The sequence below is a fragment of the Pithys albifrons genome, chromosome 21 (genome assembly GCF_047495875.1).
Source record: "Pithys albifrons albifrons isolate INPA30051 chromosome 21, PitAlb_v1, whole genome shotgun sequence".
In the NCBI taxonomy this organism is placed as follows: Eukaryota; Metazoa; Chordata; class Aves; order Passeriformes; family Thamnophilidae; genus Pithys; species Pithys albifrons.
This window is the reverse complement of record NC_092478.1, coordinates 5,975,518-5,993,356: the sequence shown is the minus strand read 5'-3', so window position 1 is coordinate 5,993,356 and position 17,839 is coordinate 5,975,518. Positions and strand designations below refer to the sequence as shown.

The 17,839-nt window shown below is 47.7% G+C and overlaps 1 protein-coding gene across 1 annotated transcript in view; it reads left to right on the top strand.

Moving 5' to 3' along the window:
- Positions 1 to 14,355, top strand: part of KSR1 (kinase suppressor of ras 1) — a 52,667-nt gene extending 38,312 nt beyond the window's left edge. The window contains exons 3-20 of the mRNA XM_071574855.1: positions 1,250 to 1,397; positions 2,534 to 2,990; positions 3,206 to 3,210; positions 5,026 to 5,086; positions 5,283 to 5,366; positions 5,944 to 6,005; positions 6,114 to 6,220; positions 6,477 to 6,645; positions 7,877 to 7,918; positions 8,436 to 8,490; positions 9,207 to 9,249; positions 9,361 to 9,740; positions 9,829 to 9,925; positions 10,163 to 10,296; positions 10,697 to 10,828; positions 11,092 to 11,227; positions 11,575 to 11,708; positions 14,052 to 14,355. Coding sequence (XP_071430956.1) covers positions 1,250 to 1,397; positions 2,534 to 2,990; positions 3,206 to 3,210; positions 5,026 to 5,086; positions 5,283 to 5,366; positions 5,944 to 6,005; positions 6,114 to 6,220; positions 6,477 to 6,645; positions 7,877 to 7,918; positions 8,436 to 8,490; positions 9,207 to 9,249; positions 9,361 to 9,740; positions 9,829 to 9,925; positions 10,163 to 10,296; positions 10,697 to 10,828; positions 11,092 to 11,227; positions 11,575 to 11,708; positions 14,052 to 14,130 — 2,325 coding nt within the window. The 3' untranslated portion in view covers positions 14,131 to 14,355. The remainder of the gene's footprint in view (positions 1 to 1,249; positions 1,398 to 2,533; positions 2,991 to 3,205; positions 3,211 to 5,025; positions 5,087 to 5,282; positions 5,367 to 5,943; positions 6,006 to 6,113; positions 6,221 to 6,476; positions 6,646 to 7,876; positions 7,919 to 8,435; positions 8,491 to 9,206; positions 9,250 to 9,360; positions 9,741 to 9,828; positions 9,926 to 10,162; positions 10,297 to 10,696; positions 10,829 to 11,091; positions 11,228 to 11,574; positions 11,709 to 14,051) is intronic.
- The last annotated feature ends 3,484 nt before the right edge of the window (positions 14,356 to 17,839 follow it).

The following is a 17,839-nucleotide window of genomic DNA, read 5'->3' as shown; positions in this document are numbered from 1 at the left end:
CATGTGACAGAAGATGCAGGATGTGTTTCTTAGACTTCTGCCCTTTCTTAATTTATTCTTTTTCTTTGCTCCATGCCACAGTTACTAAAAATGGAAACTGTGTGATTACTCTCTCTGTGTTCCCACCTACAAAGCTGCAGAGGTTGGGGCTGTTCAGCTCTGTCACAGCTGAAAGTCCTGCGTCAGCTCTCAAATGCATGACTCGGGATTAAGAAAGATGCAATTGTTAAAGGACATTCAACACATTCACATTTTCTTTTGGAGTCGGAAGTGGGGTTTAAGGACTAGAGGACTTCAAGCTTATTGTTGCTCCAGGCAGTGAGACAGGCTTTTGAGTTTCCCCCTTCAAATAAAAGTTCAAACCCTTCTGTATAGTTTAATGCCAGGAGTTGAAACTTTAGGAAATAGGCCAGATATTGTGAAATTTGTGATCTCATTGTGAGAGTAGGCAACAAGGAGGTTTGTTTAGGCAAAACTTTCAGGGAAATTCCTGGGTATCTGGGCTGAATATCCTGGGTTTGTTTATTAACCACAATTGCTGCAGACTTACACTGGAAACATTTGAATGGGGGGAGAGAGACCCAGCTCGGTTCTGTCAGGAAATACCAGATCGTTTTGTGCTTTCCAGGCTCTTGTATCTTTTGTGTCTGCCTAATCTGAACCTTATCACTGTGGGGGTTTGGTGTATTAAGGAGTTCTGCACAAATATCTCTTCAGGCAGGATATGGGTAAGGCTGGTTCTCTGATGAAGAAAAAGTGCCTGAGGAGGAGGTTACTATCTGTGTCAAAACATTTCTTTTGTGTTCAAGAAAAGAAGTAATTTTCTTCCCTGTTCCTCTTTTTCCCTTCACTACTGAAAAGCCAAACGTCTTTATCTGACTTTTTTTTCAGGTTTTAGGCCTGTTTTGTTTCTGACTGCTATTTTTAAGGAAAAAGTGAAGTTTCACTGGTAGCTTTGCAAAAATACTGAGTGAAAGCTTTTCACAAGGGGAGAAGAATATTTCAATCACCTCTAATCCTAACTTAAATACCAGAAAATGCCCAGCACACTCATACACGGTGTGCAGGGGGAGGGAGCAGCTGTTGGGCACTGCTGATCTGTTAAGAGAGGGGCACTACCAGAATGAGTAAATCATGACTCAGACCAGGCAGTGAGGCAGTGGCACTGTTCAAAGTACATCAGAACAACAAGTGACAGTCTCATTTTTATATGGATACTGAAAAAAGACTTTGTCTTGTTTTCCTGCAGAGAATACCAGAGGAGCTGACCCTGGATGCCTTGCTAGAAATGAATGAGTCAAAGGTGAAGGAAACAATGAAGAGATGTGGTGCCAGAGATGAGGAGTGCTCAAGGCTCAACGGGGCACTGAGCTGCCTACGGAAGGTGACAGAATCAGGTACAGACTGTATTGTTCTTCCATGGAATTGGTGTCTTGGCAACCCAGCCCCATCCTGCTTCCTTTCACTGGAGAATCTGCAAACCCTCCAGACAGTGTCTGTGGGTATATTCTGTACCCACTAACAGGTTGTGACACCTGGGTGTAAATGAAGGAGCGGTGATCAAATGCAGTTAGAACCATGAGCTGGATTTGGTTTTGACAACAAGTCAAATAAATAAATGGAAATAAATGTATGTGGAAATATCCTCTGCTATTCAAAAGAGTATATCCTTATTTCCTCTCTGTTCAGAGGTGCATCCAGTTCATTCTCAATCAATTAGTACACATGACCTAAGAAATACAACCAGATTCCTTGTAGGTGATCCCCTCCCCAAGTATTGCCAGCTCAGAGAGAAGTCCTGTCACCTTCCCCAGGCGCTTCCAAAGGTGCTGTAAAATCTGTTTGTACAAGAGCCTCTCCCAGCAGGCTGGTACTAACATGCATCACGTCTTTCTTTGTAGCTTTTATCAATCTGTCACTGAAAGCTGATGTTTCCTGTTGGTGTTATGACAGTTCATCCATTTGCAAATCATAAAGATTAGTTAATGGAAAAGTCAGCAAACAGCTCAGTTTCATTATTTCCTTTTTTTTCTAATCTTTTTTGTCCCAGGCTGTCAAATATTTCCCATCCACATTGTGTCAAACCAGCCATTGCTCAGAAGGAAATTCTTAACAGAGAGAGTGGTCAGGCATTGGAATGGCCTGCCCAGAGAGGTGGTGGATTCTCCATCCCTGGAGGTTTTTAAGATAAGACTGGACGTGGCACTGAGTGCCATGATCTGGTAATCAAAGTGGGGTTGGATCAATGGTTGGACTTGATGATCTCAGAAGTCTCTTCCAACCCATCTGATTTCATGATTCTAAGTCATGGCATTCACTCAGAAAGACATGGCACTTCTAAAACTCCAGGTATATCTCCCAAAAGCTCAAATCAGGCCTGTGCTGAGATTTACCAGACTGGGCCCTGCGGGAGCACGTGGGGACCTGCACACCCCCGTGGCACAGGCACCCACACCCAGGGCAGCACCAGGAACTCTGTGAGTGTAGGTGCTTCCCTCTTTAACCCCTCACTGAGGTGTCTCCTTGTGAGCAGGAGGGGAGTTGAAGGACGACGTGCTGGTGGCCCTGCCCGAGGCTCGCCGGGACAGCAGCTCGTCACAGCCGGACCCGTGCGCGGCCCTGCCCGTACCCAGGGGCAGCACCAGCAGCAGCAGCCACAGCCAGCAGCCTCGCTCCGTGTCCGTGTCCACAGCCCCACCCTCAGACCCTCTGGCCTCGAGCCACGGACCCTCAGTCTATGCAGAAAACCTCCTGGACCCGTTCTCGCTGCCGGCGCACGGCGGGCGGCTGGCGCCAAGGACTCACAGCATCACCATCACGCCCCCGGCCACGCCGCAGGCCAAGCGGCGGCACAAGCTGAAGCCACCACGGACTCCTCCGCCCCCTTGCCGGAAGGTTTTCCAGCTGCTGCCCAACTTCCCAACCCTCACAAGGAGCAAGTCCCACGAATCACAACTGGGAAACAGGATAGATGAAGTTCCTCCAATAAAGTAAGTTCTCTCCCAGACTGGAACTGGAGCTTTCCCCAGCAAAGACTACCATATGTAGGCAGGATAGTATTGGCACTGCAGCAGCTTCAGGGGCCCATGCAAAACCAGAGGTGGTGCAAACCTGACAGCAAATGCTGCAGTTCCTGTTCTAGCAAAGTGTGTATCCTGTCACAGGAATATGGTGGCTAAAAGAATGTATCTTTTTTTCTTTCTAGGTTCGGTAAGAGATTCTTATGAGAGTGTCTCCAGTGCCTTGCTGAGAAAGAAGAACCTGTGGTTGTCAGCTCTGTGTTGGTCATCCCTGTGCAGCCTCTAGAGGCTCTCCATAGGCTCCTATCCCAGAGCTTCTGTTAATTGAACAGGAGCTTGGCCTGCTGCAGAACTGCAGGATTTTTACTTGGGTTTTTTGTACTTGGTGTTTTTTCAGATGACAAAAGCGAGGAAAAGGAATAGTGATGTTTCAAGGGTTAAAGTGAGGGGTTCAGGTGTAACTGCTTGTCTGTACCTCAGACAGCTGGTACTGATGCCTCTTGGTATAGAAATTTAATATCTAACCATTTCATGTCTTTGGATGTTCACTGCCCTGTATCTCTTCAGTGAAGCTGGACAGTTGCGTGCAGCTTTCTGAGAAAGCTTCAGCATATGATGGAATGTGGAATGTTCCCTCTGATGCTGAGGAGTCTGTTCACACGGTTAATGTCTGACAGGACCAGGGCTGTGTTTTTATCCAGTGCCATACCAATGCCATTGGGAATTCCAGCTACCCTGAGGTGTGTGTGTGTCCCAGACACAACCTGTAACCTTGGAACCTAATGGAGAGAGACTGGAGCAGCTTGGAAAGGATCCAAAACTATCAAAGTATTGAAAAAAAGTATAAAAGTCCAAGTAAGGACATTATAGCATTGCATGTATATTCTATGCCCTTTAAAACAAAAATCCCAAGAATTACTTTCAGAAATAGAAGAGGATTGTAAAATGAAAACACAAGTAGAAATCTAAACATTTCCCTGTGGAGAGTGAGATAATTTGTGCAATAAATGAAAAAGGCATTAGAATAAATTCAAACAGAAATGAAGGATTTTGGTGCTTATTTGCACACAGTCATATTTGCTGGGTTAAAATCTCTGCTGTGGGCTCTAGTGAGTCCCAGTCAATCCCAAACTGGTTTATATTCATTAGAACTCTTCAGTAAGAATTTAACCATCTTACCGATGTTAAGAGCCATCCTAACTGCTGTGTTGTGGTGCATTCAGATGGTGGTTCATTTGGATGGCCACACTAGACCAGCAATATTCCTTGGAAAAGCAACTAGCCTGAAGACCACAGACGCCTTTAAAAGTTCACTGGACTAATGATCAAAAAGAATCTGGTGCCATCTAGGGTCAAGTGAGAGACTGGCTCTGTGCAAGCACCAACAGCCCTGGCTGTGCTGACACTTGCAGATTTGAGCTTAGTCCAGAGTTGCAATATTTCTGTAGATTTAGTTCAGGAAATATGCAAGAATATGAGTATTTGAGAGTTTTCAGGAAGTTATGTGCTCTAACCACTGTAGTGCTGGATTGGCATTTAGAAGTCAAGGCCTCTGTTTCTGCACTTACCAGCTCACTAAGTGAGCTCACATACACATTTTTATCTTTCTGGGTCATGCTGGCCCTTTCTAGAATATGGAGATAATTTTCACTGTAAAAGAATTTTCTGAAATCCACTGACACTGCAGGAAAACTGGGTGATGGTATTTGTGGTGAACCAATTGGGAGTAAACCAATTAGGAGTAAAGTCTGACTTTGCACTTTAAGAATGGCTTAGACCTGATCAGATGGACTTCTATGATCCCTAAATGTAAACTATCATGATTTATCAATTCAATGGAAAGAAATACAAGAGCCATAGCTGTAGCAGCTTGGCAGCAAACAGTCTCAGCTGGCACCTCATGGCTGGTGGTGCTGGCCTGTGGCAGTGACCATTTGGTTTCTGTCCACACTGGTGAGCAGGTGTGAGCAATGCTTCCCATAACCACCCTTCTGTTCTCCACCAGAGCTCTCCCAGGGATCCCCCCAGACGGTACGAAGAGACTTTGGCTTGGCTGTGACACACAGGTGAGCAGCTCAGGGACAGGGGCCTCGGTGGGACACAGCTCTGACATGGCTTTTGATCAGCCAACTGAGAATCTTCACCACACCACCACTTGCCCCTCTCAGAAAGAGCTGAAGTGCAGCCTGTAACGTACTACAAATGTTCATTCTCCCTCAGGCACCAGTTAACATCATATTTCCCTCTCTTGTCCCTTCTTAGGTTCTCTACAAAGTCCTGGTTATCTCAGATTTGCCAAGTCTGTCAGAAGAGCATGATGTTCGGGGTGAAGTGTAAGTACTGCAGGTGAGCACACAGGGATGATCTTCACAGCACCTTGGAATTTGATTCATTGTAATCTGCAGTAACGCTTCTCTTGATGGGATGCACTCTCAGCAGTGGCATTGTTTTTTCAGTCCTTCTGACCTGGCAAAGGGGGTGCTTTGGAACAACTCACACTTTGGGTTGGCAGCCTGACACATGAACGAACCAAACCAATTTCCCTGCCACAGGCTTTCTGCTTCACCCTGGGCAAATCTTGTCGTGAGAGCTGGATCCTTAAATAACAGCCAGGATTTTAATTTTTGCTTCTCTCTCTCTGGGTTGTTAGTCCAGAGCACTGAAATTTTAGTGTTTCACTGTTGCTGGATGAGAGTCAGTGAAAGTAACAATATTAAAAATAAATCAGATGCTAAGATATGTATATGGCCTTCATTAGCCTAATGACACACATAATAGGATTCTCCATATGAATGTGCTGCTTTGGGGCCCAGGCATTCCAGAACTCCTTCTGAGATTAGCATAAGAATTACAAATCAAGGGTAGGCTTCCTCTTTTTGGGAATGAACAAGTCCTTATTTAACATGTAATGGTTCTCTTTCAGATTAAAATGTCACAACAAATGTACTAAAGAGGCACCTGCTTGTAGAATATCGTTCCTTCCCAGTAAGTAATTTTCTACAAATTCTTGCTATTTCAATGTAATTGATGGTATGGCAAGAATAAGAAGTTTGATTTAAGCTGTTTTTCTCCCTCCTCCAACCTGTTTTTCAGTAGCAAAAATAAGAAGAACAGAGTCTGTCCCTTCTGATATCAATAATCCAGTAGACAGACCCACAGAACCACAGTTTGGAACTCTCCCCAAAGCACTAACTAAAAAGGTACGTGGTGACAGCAGGATCTTGCTGGTTGGAGCCAAAATGGCACCTTGAGCTTTCAATTGGCAAGGAGACGTTGCTATGTGACGTTTTCTCCGAGTAAAACAGCTGTAAAACAGCTCCAGGTGTTTACTCAGGGAAAAATTGCCATGATCAAGGCTAGGAACAGCTTCTCCCTCACTGTTGTCCAGCAAACACTGAGGGGAATCTTTCCTTTCCTTTTACTGTTTTCTCATGAGTGACTTTCCTTGCTTTGCAGGAGCATCCACCAGCAATAAACCACCTGGACTCCAGCAGTAACCCTTCCTCTACAACCTCGTCCACTCCATCTTCCCCAGCACCTTTCCAGTCTTCCAACCCTCCCAGTGCAACACCTCCCCCAAACCCATCTCCCATGGGCCAGAGGGATGGGAGATTCAACTTTCCAGGTAAACTCCTCTCTTTCAGGAGACCTGTCAAGAGCAGAAAGGCTTCTCTGCAGGTAGAGGCTGACCAGGACTGCACAGGGAGCTGTAGGTTTCTGGGTTCAGGGTTGTGCCCTAAGAAAGGTGTGAAAGTGTATCTTGTCACTTGATAAAAGGACGGGGTCTGTTCTTACACGTTTTTAAAGGATATCAGCAAAAGACCTTTGCAGGAAACAGATTATTGAGAATGTTGGCACCTTTCTTAAATGATTTGATCTTTCTCTTTTCTCCTTTTTGGAAAAGCACTAAAAAAAAATCATATTCTTTCTCCTTCCTTTCTGCTTGTGTTGTGCAATGCATGCTGCCTGCTGTGTGTGCTCACCAGGGGCTGTAAATCAGGAGGGAGGTGATGGCAGGAGCAGGTTGTAAAAATGAGAACTGGAGTGAATTATTTTACCAGGCCCTTCCAAAACATAACCCCCAATCAACACCCATTGTTAAACCATTGACACACGTCTCTGGTGAAGAAGAGTTTACCCTACATACCTTATGGATTAAGAGCCCCAATGTGCTTTTACCAGAGCTGAGAGGGGCAAGAATCTCGGACAAGGGCAAAGATTCACATAGTGAGAATACTTGTAATTCCTTTGATATGGAACTGAAGTCAGATGCTGCTCAGTAGCTGCTACATCTGGCCTTCACCACTGCTGAATTTTGCACTAGGTTCTGACCTGTGAGTGCAAGTTGCTGTTTGAGCCTGCTCAGAAGGAGCAGAACAGAGCCAGTTTAGTGTAAGGATTACACTGCAGCTCCTTTGTATTGGGACAAACTGCTCAGAAATTAAAGACATGAAAAAAAAGATGGAGATGGCTGATGAGCTTCAGCTTCTGTGGGGGCACCTCTGCAAGGCTGAGACAAGAGAGAGCATTGCAGCACCACCTGATGTGGGCCTGCCTTGGACATTCCTGGGCTCTACATTTGCTTTTGCCTCTGGGGGTCTGAATGTGCTGTTTGTGACTGGTAACAGCTTGTGTTTGATAGGTGTCATCTGTCAGGGGCTTCCCCAAGTGCATGTGCTGAAACTCGCCCTTGAGCAGGCTGATAATCTACTAATCTGTTCCCAGCAGTGAGCTGGGACTAATTCATTGAATGCAGTTGGGGCACTCACTGATGATCCTCTAACTTGTGTTTGTTTTGTTTTCTCCTGGTATTTTTTTGCTGGTTTTTTTATACAAAACCGCAATTAATTAAAAAGCTGCCTACTACCTTCAGCATAGACAACAGTTTATCTTCCCAGGTGAGTTGATTGTTTAATTCTACTAACCAACTTCCACTGCCAAAACCTAACTTGTTTGTAAACCTTTGCATGCTGCCCCAGAACAGTAATTCTGCTTTAAAAAAAAGCACGTCTAAACCAGTTCACTTTCCCTTATCTCAGTGTATACTTAGGCCTCTCTCCCCTAATGCAAGGCAGTGATGAGACCAAACCCTGAATATTCAGTGGAAGAACATGAGCTTCCTTCCTTGGGATTTTATCCACATCCATGTTCCTCCGTTAAAAAGACACTTTTAGGGTTCTCTGCCTGGCCAGAAGGACTTTACAGATCACCAGGGGAATGGGAAGAGGACTGGGCCAATATTCATAGGAGAGATGAGCACAGTTTTAAATGAATAGAAGTATAAAATCACTTTGTCTGTGGTTGAGTTTATAATTCTTGAATAAGAAGCAAATAATTGCTGTTGCAGTGTTAAAACTTGCAATCTATAAGAGATTGAAGTGTAGAAGTGAATCGTAACTGTTTCTGCTTCCCCAGAAATTCCCAGTCCTGCACAAACAGCACAACCTCCAGAAACTGCTGCAGACACTAAGTAAGTAGAGTTTAAAATCCTTTTATTTGCAAAGTGTTTACTTGATAATCCTCAGCTCAGTCCAAAAATGCTGTGTTAGGGCCAAAACTGGACTTAATATCTGAGAACTCACAGGGTAATTTTAGTCAGCCAGGGTGATGCTGGTATTCTGTTTTATAAAGCTGAATATGACACTTAACTCTAAATGGAAGACTAAGGAGTGCCAGTCTCTAATACCTAGTTATTGGGGTGTGTGCAATCCCCAGGTCAGAACGGTTGGATGAACAGAAGTTGGGAGTTTTAAATTCAAAGGACAAGCCCCACTGAGCTGCAAGCAAACAGCTCTTTCAGGATCTGAATTGCAGGGCATGAAAAAGCTTCCAGCCCACATTGCCAGCTCTCACAGCTCCACTGCAGCTGTTTTGGGAGCAGGAATGGGAGTATCCATTCCTGGAACACACTGTAATAACAGAGCCTTGCCACTGCCCAGTCAATTCCTGCTACTTAATCACTGAGAATCACTTCAAAGTCTTTGTCCCTCATTTGCTAAAGTGAGCTTAGAGTCCTTCTCTGTTATGTGGAGCAGGAATTGTATTTTTCTCTGGCCTGCTCTAACCCTGTCAGGATCTGTTCTCTATTGCCTTCTTCCCATCCCCCGAGTGGCAATGCAGCCCCCACTTTTCCAGCCCAGGTGGATTTCAAACGTTGTTTTCACTGCAGACCTGCTTCTCTTGCAGCACTGCTCAGCCAGGCACGGGCGGAGGTGGCTGCGAGGCAGAGGTGGGTGTGCTGTTGGCCCCGAGGGTCTCTCAGAGCAGCCTGTGCTGCTGGGCTGCTCTGCCCCCCACGTGGGACTCTGAGCTCACCTTTCCCTTCCCTTGTTGTGAACAGGTGGAAGAGCCAGAGTCGAATAAATCGGAGCCTGAGGATGATGAGGATGAGGTGGAAGATCTGCCAAACCGGCGGCCGCACCTGCAGGGGATGATTTACCGCAAGCCCAGCCAGACCAGTGTGTACCTGCAGGAGTGGGACATCCCCTTCGAGCAGATCGAGCTGGGGGACCCCATCGGCCAAGGGCGCTGGGGGAAGGTCTACAAGGGCAAGTGGCACGGGGAGGTGGCCATCAGGCTGCTGGAGATCGATGGCAACAACCAGGACCATCTCAAGCTCTTTAAAAAGGAGGTGATGAACTACAGACAGACCAGGCACGAGAACGTGGTGCTGTTCATGGGAGCCTGCATGCACCCCCCTCACTTAGCAATCATTACCAGGTAAGGAGACCACCTTCCTCTTGTTTTTAAAATATAAGTATTATATAGGTAGCTAATATTTTTTTTAATGTACAAAAATTTTCTGTAGCTTCTGCAAAGGAAGGACGCTGCACTCCTTTGTGAGGGACCCCAAGATATCCCTGGACATTAACAAAACCAGGCAGATAGCACAGGAGATCATTAAGGTAAGGGCTCATTGTGCCAACAGAGCAATCAAGCAGTGCCTCAGCCAGAGCTTGGAGGCTGCACACTTTGCTGGGAGCTGTTCCCTCACACCTTCCTGCACAAGTCCCACAACTGCCCAGTTCCCAGGTACAACTAATCCTTTACACTGGAGATAGGAGAGGAAATGTGTATTAGAAAGCAAAGTGTGCTTGGAGATAAAACCCCCCAAACATTTCCATCTCTGCTCTATTTCTCAGGGCATGGGGTATCTCCACGCAAAGGGGATTGTACATAAGGATCTGAAATCCAAGAATGTCTTCTATGACAATGGGAAAGTTGTGATCACCGACTTTGGATTATTTGGAATTTCGGGTGTGGTTCAAGAAGGACGGTAAGTGGAGGTTTCACTGCTTGGTCCACCTCTAGAATGACGAATAGGGAAACATTTCCTGCAGCACATGGTACGTGAGGAATGTCACTTGCTTTAGTACACACTCAGTTTGCACTGTGCACTTTTGCCTTGTTCTCTTTTTGAGCAGAGTTCTTCCTACAGTGCCAGCAGCACAGAGCTAAAAAGTTACACATGAATTAAGACTCAGAGCACAGAACAAAAAAACTTTAAGCCCAGGAAGGGGCTGGGGAGTCAGGCTGACACATACTTATTTGTTAACATGGCAAGAAAATGAGAAACAAATTGTCAGCAAAAACACTTGAGTAAATAAAACATCAGGTGAAGCACAGATATGACCTGCACACCAGTGTTTGAGTACTGCTTTTTCCTTTGGACTCAGGAGGGAGAATGAGCTGAAGCTGCCTCATGACTGGTTGTGCTACCTGGCCCCTGAGATCGTCCGTGAGATGGCCCCAGGGAAAGATGAAGACAAGCTGCCTTTCTCCAAAGCTGCAGATATCTATGCCTTTGGGTAAGGAAGGAACACCCAAGAGTACCACAAGAGGTTGCTGAGTGAGCCTTGTTACAGGCTTCCAGTCAGGGAACCCCTTTTCTCAGACCCAGAATTCCAGCTGGGATGCATTTTTCTTACATACTACAAAAGTCACGGGTGTGAGGGGTTGCTGCACAGCCTTTTGCACCTTCCATAGCTCAGCTGAAGCAGCTGGAGCAGTGTCAGGGTTTGGTCTTTCCCCTGGGGGCAGCAAAGGCCTGATGTGTGTGTTGGCATTGCAGGACTGTGTGGTACGAGCTCCAGGCACGAGAGTGGCCGTTCAGGACCCAGCCTGCCGAGGCTCTCATCTGGCAGATCGGCAGCGGTGAGGGAGTGAAACAAGTCCTGGCAACTGTTAGTCTGGGGAAAGAAGTCAATGTAAGTACATCAGTTACAGGAATCCTTCCTTACAGCTATTGCTCAGGAAGAGAGAGAGCTGCTTCAAGAGACTTATTTTACTCATAACTAAAGATAAAGGGCAGGAAAGAGAACAGATGAGAATGGGAGACCAGGTTAGAGGCTAAGCCTATGCCTATAACTGTCGTGCAGAAGTGGACAGTCCTCAGTCCTCAGGAAACTGTTGGATTCTAACAGTGTCCAGGCCCTGTGTTGAACAGTCAGTGTCTGCTTTGGGCTCACACACATCGCAGTGCTCAGTCAGCTTTCTGGTCTGCACAGCTGATCTGTGAGCCAGGTGAGGTATGAGCCACAAATGTCCTCTGCAGGAAATCCTGTCAGCCTGCTGGGCCTTCGACGTCAGCGAGAGGCCGAGCTTCACTGTCCTCATGGAAATGCTTGAAAAACTGCCAAAACTGAACCGCCGGCTCTCCCACCCAGGACACTTCTGGAAGTCTGCTGAGTGAGTACCTGCTGCTGTTTGGAATGCTTATGCCACTGCATTTGTTAACTGGTCATTTCTGAGCTTTTTTGCCTACTTGGGGGCTGTCAGAACAGACAGGATGGGAACACTGTGCTCTTCTGCTTCTCTAGTTCTGGGAAATGATGCAGTTTTGCTGTGGGCCTCAGACAGTTCATTGCCTACTTCACCATATTCCCCTGCTCCAGCAGATCCAAACTGATCCGGCTGTTTGGTGTCAGAGTATCCACCAACAGTATTGGGAAGGGCCCACACTGACCCTAAAGTGGTCAGAATTTCCCTGATAGTGGTAATAGCAGGTAATGCCTGAGGGAGGGAAGGATCCCAGAACATGCCACCATTTCCCTTTGAAGTGGTTCAGATTGGATGAGTGCGAAGCCACAGACACATTTCCACCCAGTGCCCCTTCTCCACATCTTTGGCTCAGCGTTTTTTTTTCATCTCCTGTACTGCTTATGTTGTCTCTTTTTTCCTCCTTTTTCTCATGTTTATCTCACCCCTTCCTTTTCCATAACCAATCATGATTTTCCTGCAACACCTGATCAGGTCCCTGGGGGAGGCTCCAGCAGCCACAGCCGTGCTCAGAGTTAAACTGCCCCAAAGACTTGTGTCCCTCCCCTCTGACAGATCCTTTCACACACTGCACTAACCCCTGCTCCAGCCTGGTCAAAGCTTTGCAGTATGTAGTTCTCAAGGGCTTGCTTTAAATAACTGAAAACTAACTCTCATGGTGTCTTTTTCCCTTCCCTTCCCCATTTCTTTGTAGGTTGTAGCTACTGGTGCAATAATGGGCTCCACCTTGCATGCTTCCATGTGTCGTATCCTAACCAGCAACTTGGACAATCACCTTCCATTAAAAAAGCAAAAACAAACCACGAAATTAACCCATGGACATAATCAACACTTTATCGAGTTCTCCTTTCTGCCTTTGCTTGGTGTGGGCTGTTTGCTTCAATAACCACTCCTGTCTGTGAGACCTTCCTGGCTAACACCGTGGCCTCCTCTCACTCTGGAGCGTTTCAGGAGCCTGTGACTCCTCCTGGGAAGGGCACAGGGACCTGCCCTGACTGACCAGATGCACGTGACAGCCAGGGCCGGTGCCCTGCCCAGCAGGGCTGGCCCCAAACTGTTGCAACTCCTGCGTGCATGTCTTGCGCGTTCCCTGAGGTGGCAGCGCCTCCTCAGTTTCTCTGAGGCTGTACCCGTGTCCTTAGTGCTGCAGCTTTGTTGCTGAAGGTGACAGGAACATTGTCATGGCACAACCATGACTGAACTTCCACTTGCACTGCAACCCAGAAGGAACTGAGGGCCAGGTCAGGCTGGTTCTCCCTGGGCCCAGAGCCAGGGTCAGCTTTGTCAGGGCCAGTTCTTGAGTAAAAAGAAGGATGGTCCTTGCTCCACTTGGGGCAGCTGATGGTCCTTAGCCCACCAGGAACCAGGCCATGGGCAGTGTCCAGGACAGGCCCATGTGGGTCAGTTGGGATCAGCTACAAAGCTATGTAGAGGAGGAAGGCAAGAACGCTCTTCCCTCCCTCACAGATGTAGTGCTTGGAATGTTATGGTTTGCTTCTGTTTACACCCCCTGGTCAGCGGAATGACTCGTGTGGGGGCATGGCAGAGTCACAGGTACCACAGCAAACACGTGCCTTTTAGAAAAGGTCTTTTCTCACTGCTCTGGAGGGGACAGGACAGGGACAGAGGAGAATATGCACTGAGGACCAGGGAGGGTTTCTGCTGTCTGAGAACAAACACCCACATCCACTCCCTGAGTCTGCTGCAGGAGCTGACATGCTCAGGCCACACTCTGGTGTCACCTGAGGGCAAAAAGGCTGAGCTGAAAGTGCTTCTGGCTCTGCCAACAGCATAAAAGCAAGGGAATAGACACCTTTGTGCACCTTTTTAGAGGAGCAAAAGGGGGTGGGTTTGTTCTGTTGGGCTCTTCTAACCTATTTATGTACTTTGTCAAGATCTCCCTTCCCTTACAAAGAATAGTGTCAGTTATTCCTTCTCTTCTACTTCAAGGGAACCAAGTGCCCCTGAAAACCAGTGTTGGGCTTCCCCTCACTGTAGGCACCTGGGAAAACCTTCTGTTCCTCCTGCTGGAGCAAATCAGACTGTGCTGTGTGTTTCTTTCCCCTGATAGGTTCACATGAATAACTTCATGTGTTTGCTGCTTAATTACTTGAGCCTCTTTTGGGTGACTTGAAGTGGGTACTAGAGCAGAACTGAACTTATTTCAGCTCCTTTGATAAGGACAGTAGGTTTGTAAGAACTATCAGTAACACTTTGCCCCTCCCTTCTCCTCTCCCTCCCCACTCTCTGCAGCATTAACAGTAGCAAAGTTGTCCTGCGTTTTGAGAGATTTGGCTTGGGAATCCTGGAACCGAGTAACCCAAAGTTCTAGCCCGGTGTCATTGTCACCATGTTCCTGCTGCTCCCACACAGCACCAGGAACCCTCCGTGGCTCCTCCACGCGCCAAGGCTGGTGCAGCCCCTCTGGAGACCATCAGCTCAGCCCCATGTCCTGCCTGAGCACCAGCAGTTATTTAAACAATGTTTACATGATACTTTTGTGTGAACTATATTTTTTTAAGCATAATAAACAGTGAATCGAATTTAACTACAGCCATAGCACTGAGAAAAAGAAGGACTGTTTCTGGTTCCTCCTGCTGCCTGTGGTCAGCAGGAGCCACCCTCTGCCTTCGGGGTGTTGGGTTCCCTGAGCAGTGGCACTGCTGTGGCTCCTTCGAGGTGCTGCCCTTCCCCAGGGAGGTTCCTTCATGCAGGTAAAACCCAGCCTGCTGCACTGGGACTTGCCCAAACCAGTCATTGAGCCCCAAGGTCCAGCTCTGGGTCACCCTCAGTGAAGCTCCACCAGGCAGTGAGAGTGTCTGGCCATGGGGGCTGTCTCTCAGTGACTCAGGTGCTCTTCTCTACAGAACTCACACTAAAACCTGTTCCTTCTCGTGCAGTCTCAGAGGAATCAAGGCTTGCTGGCCTTGGAAAATAAATCTATAACTTGTCGCAGCTCTGCACAGGGGGTAAATTTTTCTTTTGAAGTTCAGGCACAAATTCCAGTCTCCTAAAGTTGTGGCATTTCTGGAAATATAACACTGTCCAACAGCCTTCACCCTTCCAGCTCCATCACCATTGCAGGTGTAGAAGAAAAGACATTTTCCAGAGCTGCAGGGAAAGGCAAGAGAGACAGGAAAGAGGAAAAGCCACCCTAAATAATGCATTAACTAAGGCCTTGACGCACAGAGCTTTTTAAGAGCTTCAGAGCCACTGCACACAGTGTTGCCACCCTCTACCATCAGTCACATTTAAACTTGCAAACTCTTTGTTTGAAAATACAGGACTGTTGCAGTTGTTTGGGATAAAAAAACTGAAGAACAACAGAAATCTTCCAACCACAAAGGCAATATTTGGGTCTGGAGGACCTGTCTCACTCAACAGGTCAGACTTGTTTCAAAGGTTGGTTTTAAGACCAAAAAAAGCATCCCCTCCCAGCCCCCTCAGTGCACAGTGTGGTTATGGAGGCAGCAGCCAGTGACTGCACTCAGGTGATGGATTCATCATCCCACTTGCAAATTAATTGCAGGCCCTGCTACCAGAGGCTCCCATCCAAGTTCCTCGGTTTCCATGGGAGAACCCTCATCACATCACGAGAGTTCAGACTCACCCTGTCTGTGCAGCACCAGTTTTGCCAAGACAGGTCCTTAGGGCTCCCTGGGATTCACTGGATTTCATTTCTCCAGCTGCACCAGTTCATTGCACCCTCCAGGTCTCTTTCCCCACCATCACAAGGATTTGACCTGAGGTGTGGGGAGGGGAGCTCCAAAATCCTGTGGGCAGACAAAGTCCCAACCCTTGGTTTAGCTGCCTCCTGTGTTGAAGTAAGTGGCACAAAACCTGAGTTCTGTTGAGCAGAGCCCTTCACTCCTATGTGTCAGTTGTAGCCTCTTGCAAGTGTTTTGACAGACTTTGTAAATATGTCTTGGATATAAAAGAGAAAATGGGTTTGCCATGGCCAGCTGTGGCCTTGCATTACTGTCTGATCCCCTTTCCTCTCCCATGGTAAAGGCAAATCAACCCCCTCCTGGCACAGCTGTTCCACCTGCACCCTCAGGCTCACAGGTAGTGTTTGTTTTCTCTCAGTAATTGTGTGTCAGCAGCTTTAAGCAGAAGTTGTTTTCCCACCAGTGCTGCTTAAATAACAGCAGCAGAGCACAAACCCAAAGCAGGCAGAAGTGAGCTGCCTCTAGGCTGAAACCCTCCATGGGCTTCCTACAGACTGTCCTTTGCAGCCCCCCGGCTCAGTCCGTGTCCCCCAGTCCTGGGACACCCAGGACCTTCCGTGTGGGACCAGTGGCCCAGCTGGAGCTCAGGGTGTGCTGAGGAGGGACAGCCAGCACTGGGTGTGCAGCCAACTTGCAACAAAATTATTAACAGAGCCGACAGACTGTCACCATTTGTCCTTCCTGTAAGTGCTCTCACGTGCAGGTCCAACCCTGCCTGTGGGGGTCCTTCCTGTCCCACCCTGCCCCAGGTCAGTGTGCTGGACACTGGGGGACATGTCCCACTGAGCACTGCCCTCCCCTACTCCCATCCTGGGCTCGGGAGGTTGTTCAAAACCTGCCTTTAACAGTGAGAATTTGGGATTCTAATCCAACCTGACCTGGGTGGTGTGTGGAACACCCATAAATTGCCATTAGAAAACAAAGCCCAGCCTCTGGTCCCAGTTCCCGTCTCTGGGGTCACTTGTCTCAGTCAGTGGTGGCACTTGGCTGAGCCCCGCAGGGCTGAGGGGGGCACAGGGCTCTGCTGTCCCTCAGCACCCTGCAAACCAGGTGACAGTCCCTGGGTTGTGTTCGGTCACATGTCCTGTCCCCGTCCTGGTGGAGCTGTCAGTGCGACAATGCTGCTACAGGAGCCACACGTCAGTAGTGAATGTAAATGGTCTGTAACATGGTGAACATGGACATGTTTTCTTTTCAAATGTGATGTAAACTTTGTACAGTACAAATTTTTTTTATATTTTCTATGAACGGAGTGTCTTCCAGAATTGCTATTAAATTAATTACAAATTGTTAGGATTAACAACAGTTTCTGTATTAGTTTATGCAACCAGCAGAAAAGAAGACAAAAAAAGGAAAAAACCGGCAACAAACAAGAGTGCACTCTGTGCTACTGGAATTCTGGATATGTAGGAATCGTTTCAGTGAATAAAACTTTGCTCTGGATAAAACAAGTGTTACTGAGTTGTGGTTTGACCTTTCCCTGCCCATCTGCTTGTAGCTTAACTAGAACAGGAGCAGATTCCTACAGTGACCCCCCAACATCAGCAACACACAGGGAGGTCACCAGGGCTGTCCCCACTGTGCTCCTTCCCCCCTCTGCTCCCTGCCCTGCAGCAGAAGGGGAGTCCTTGCCATTTCCCAATTCCCTTTGCCACCCCCAAGAGACACCAGACAACGGGAATCATACAGAGCAGTCTTGGGGAGATTCTGAATGACCAGAGAAGGACCCTCATGATGAGCGAGGGCAGCCCTGGAGCACAGCCCCTCCGTGGGGCACGTGGAAACCCTCAGGAGAGCACAGCCCCTCCGTGGGGCACGTGGAAACCCTCAGGAGAGCACAGCCCCTCCGTGGGGCACGTGGAAAACCCTCAGGAGAACATGCTAAAGCAAAGAGGAACAGAAGTCTTGGGTTTAGCTCATACAATTAAAAAATAAGATTAGAGTAGCCCTTACTGCGCCTGGAACTTTCAGCCCAGCCCTGGCTCCCAGCAGGGTAACTGGGGCAGGGGACAGCAGCCTGGGCTTCCACCTACTCAGAGCAGAACCTCCTTGCACAGGGCCAATATAACAGCATTGCCAGGAAAAAAAAATAAAACAAGAAAAAGTCATTTACCTGACCTCATTCTGCCTCCCCGGTCCCAGAGCTGACAGGCCTTACACCTTATCCCAGCACAGGCATTGTCTGCCAGGCCCTGCCCCAGAGCCCTCAGCTGTCCTTTATGAGCCTTAATCCCTCTGCCTGGCAGGGCCTGGCCCCACCAGCCCCCAGGTGTCCTGTGTTTACCCTGATCCAAGGCCCAACCTTCTGTCATC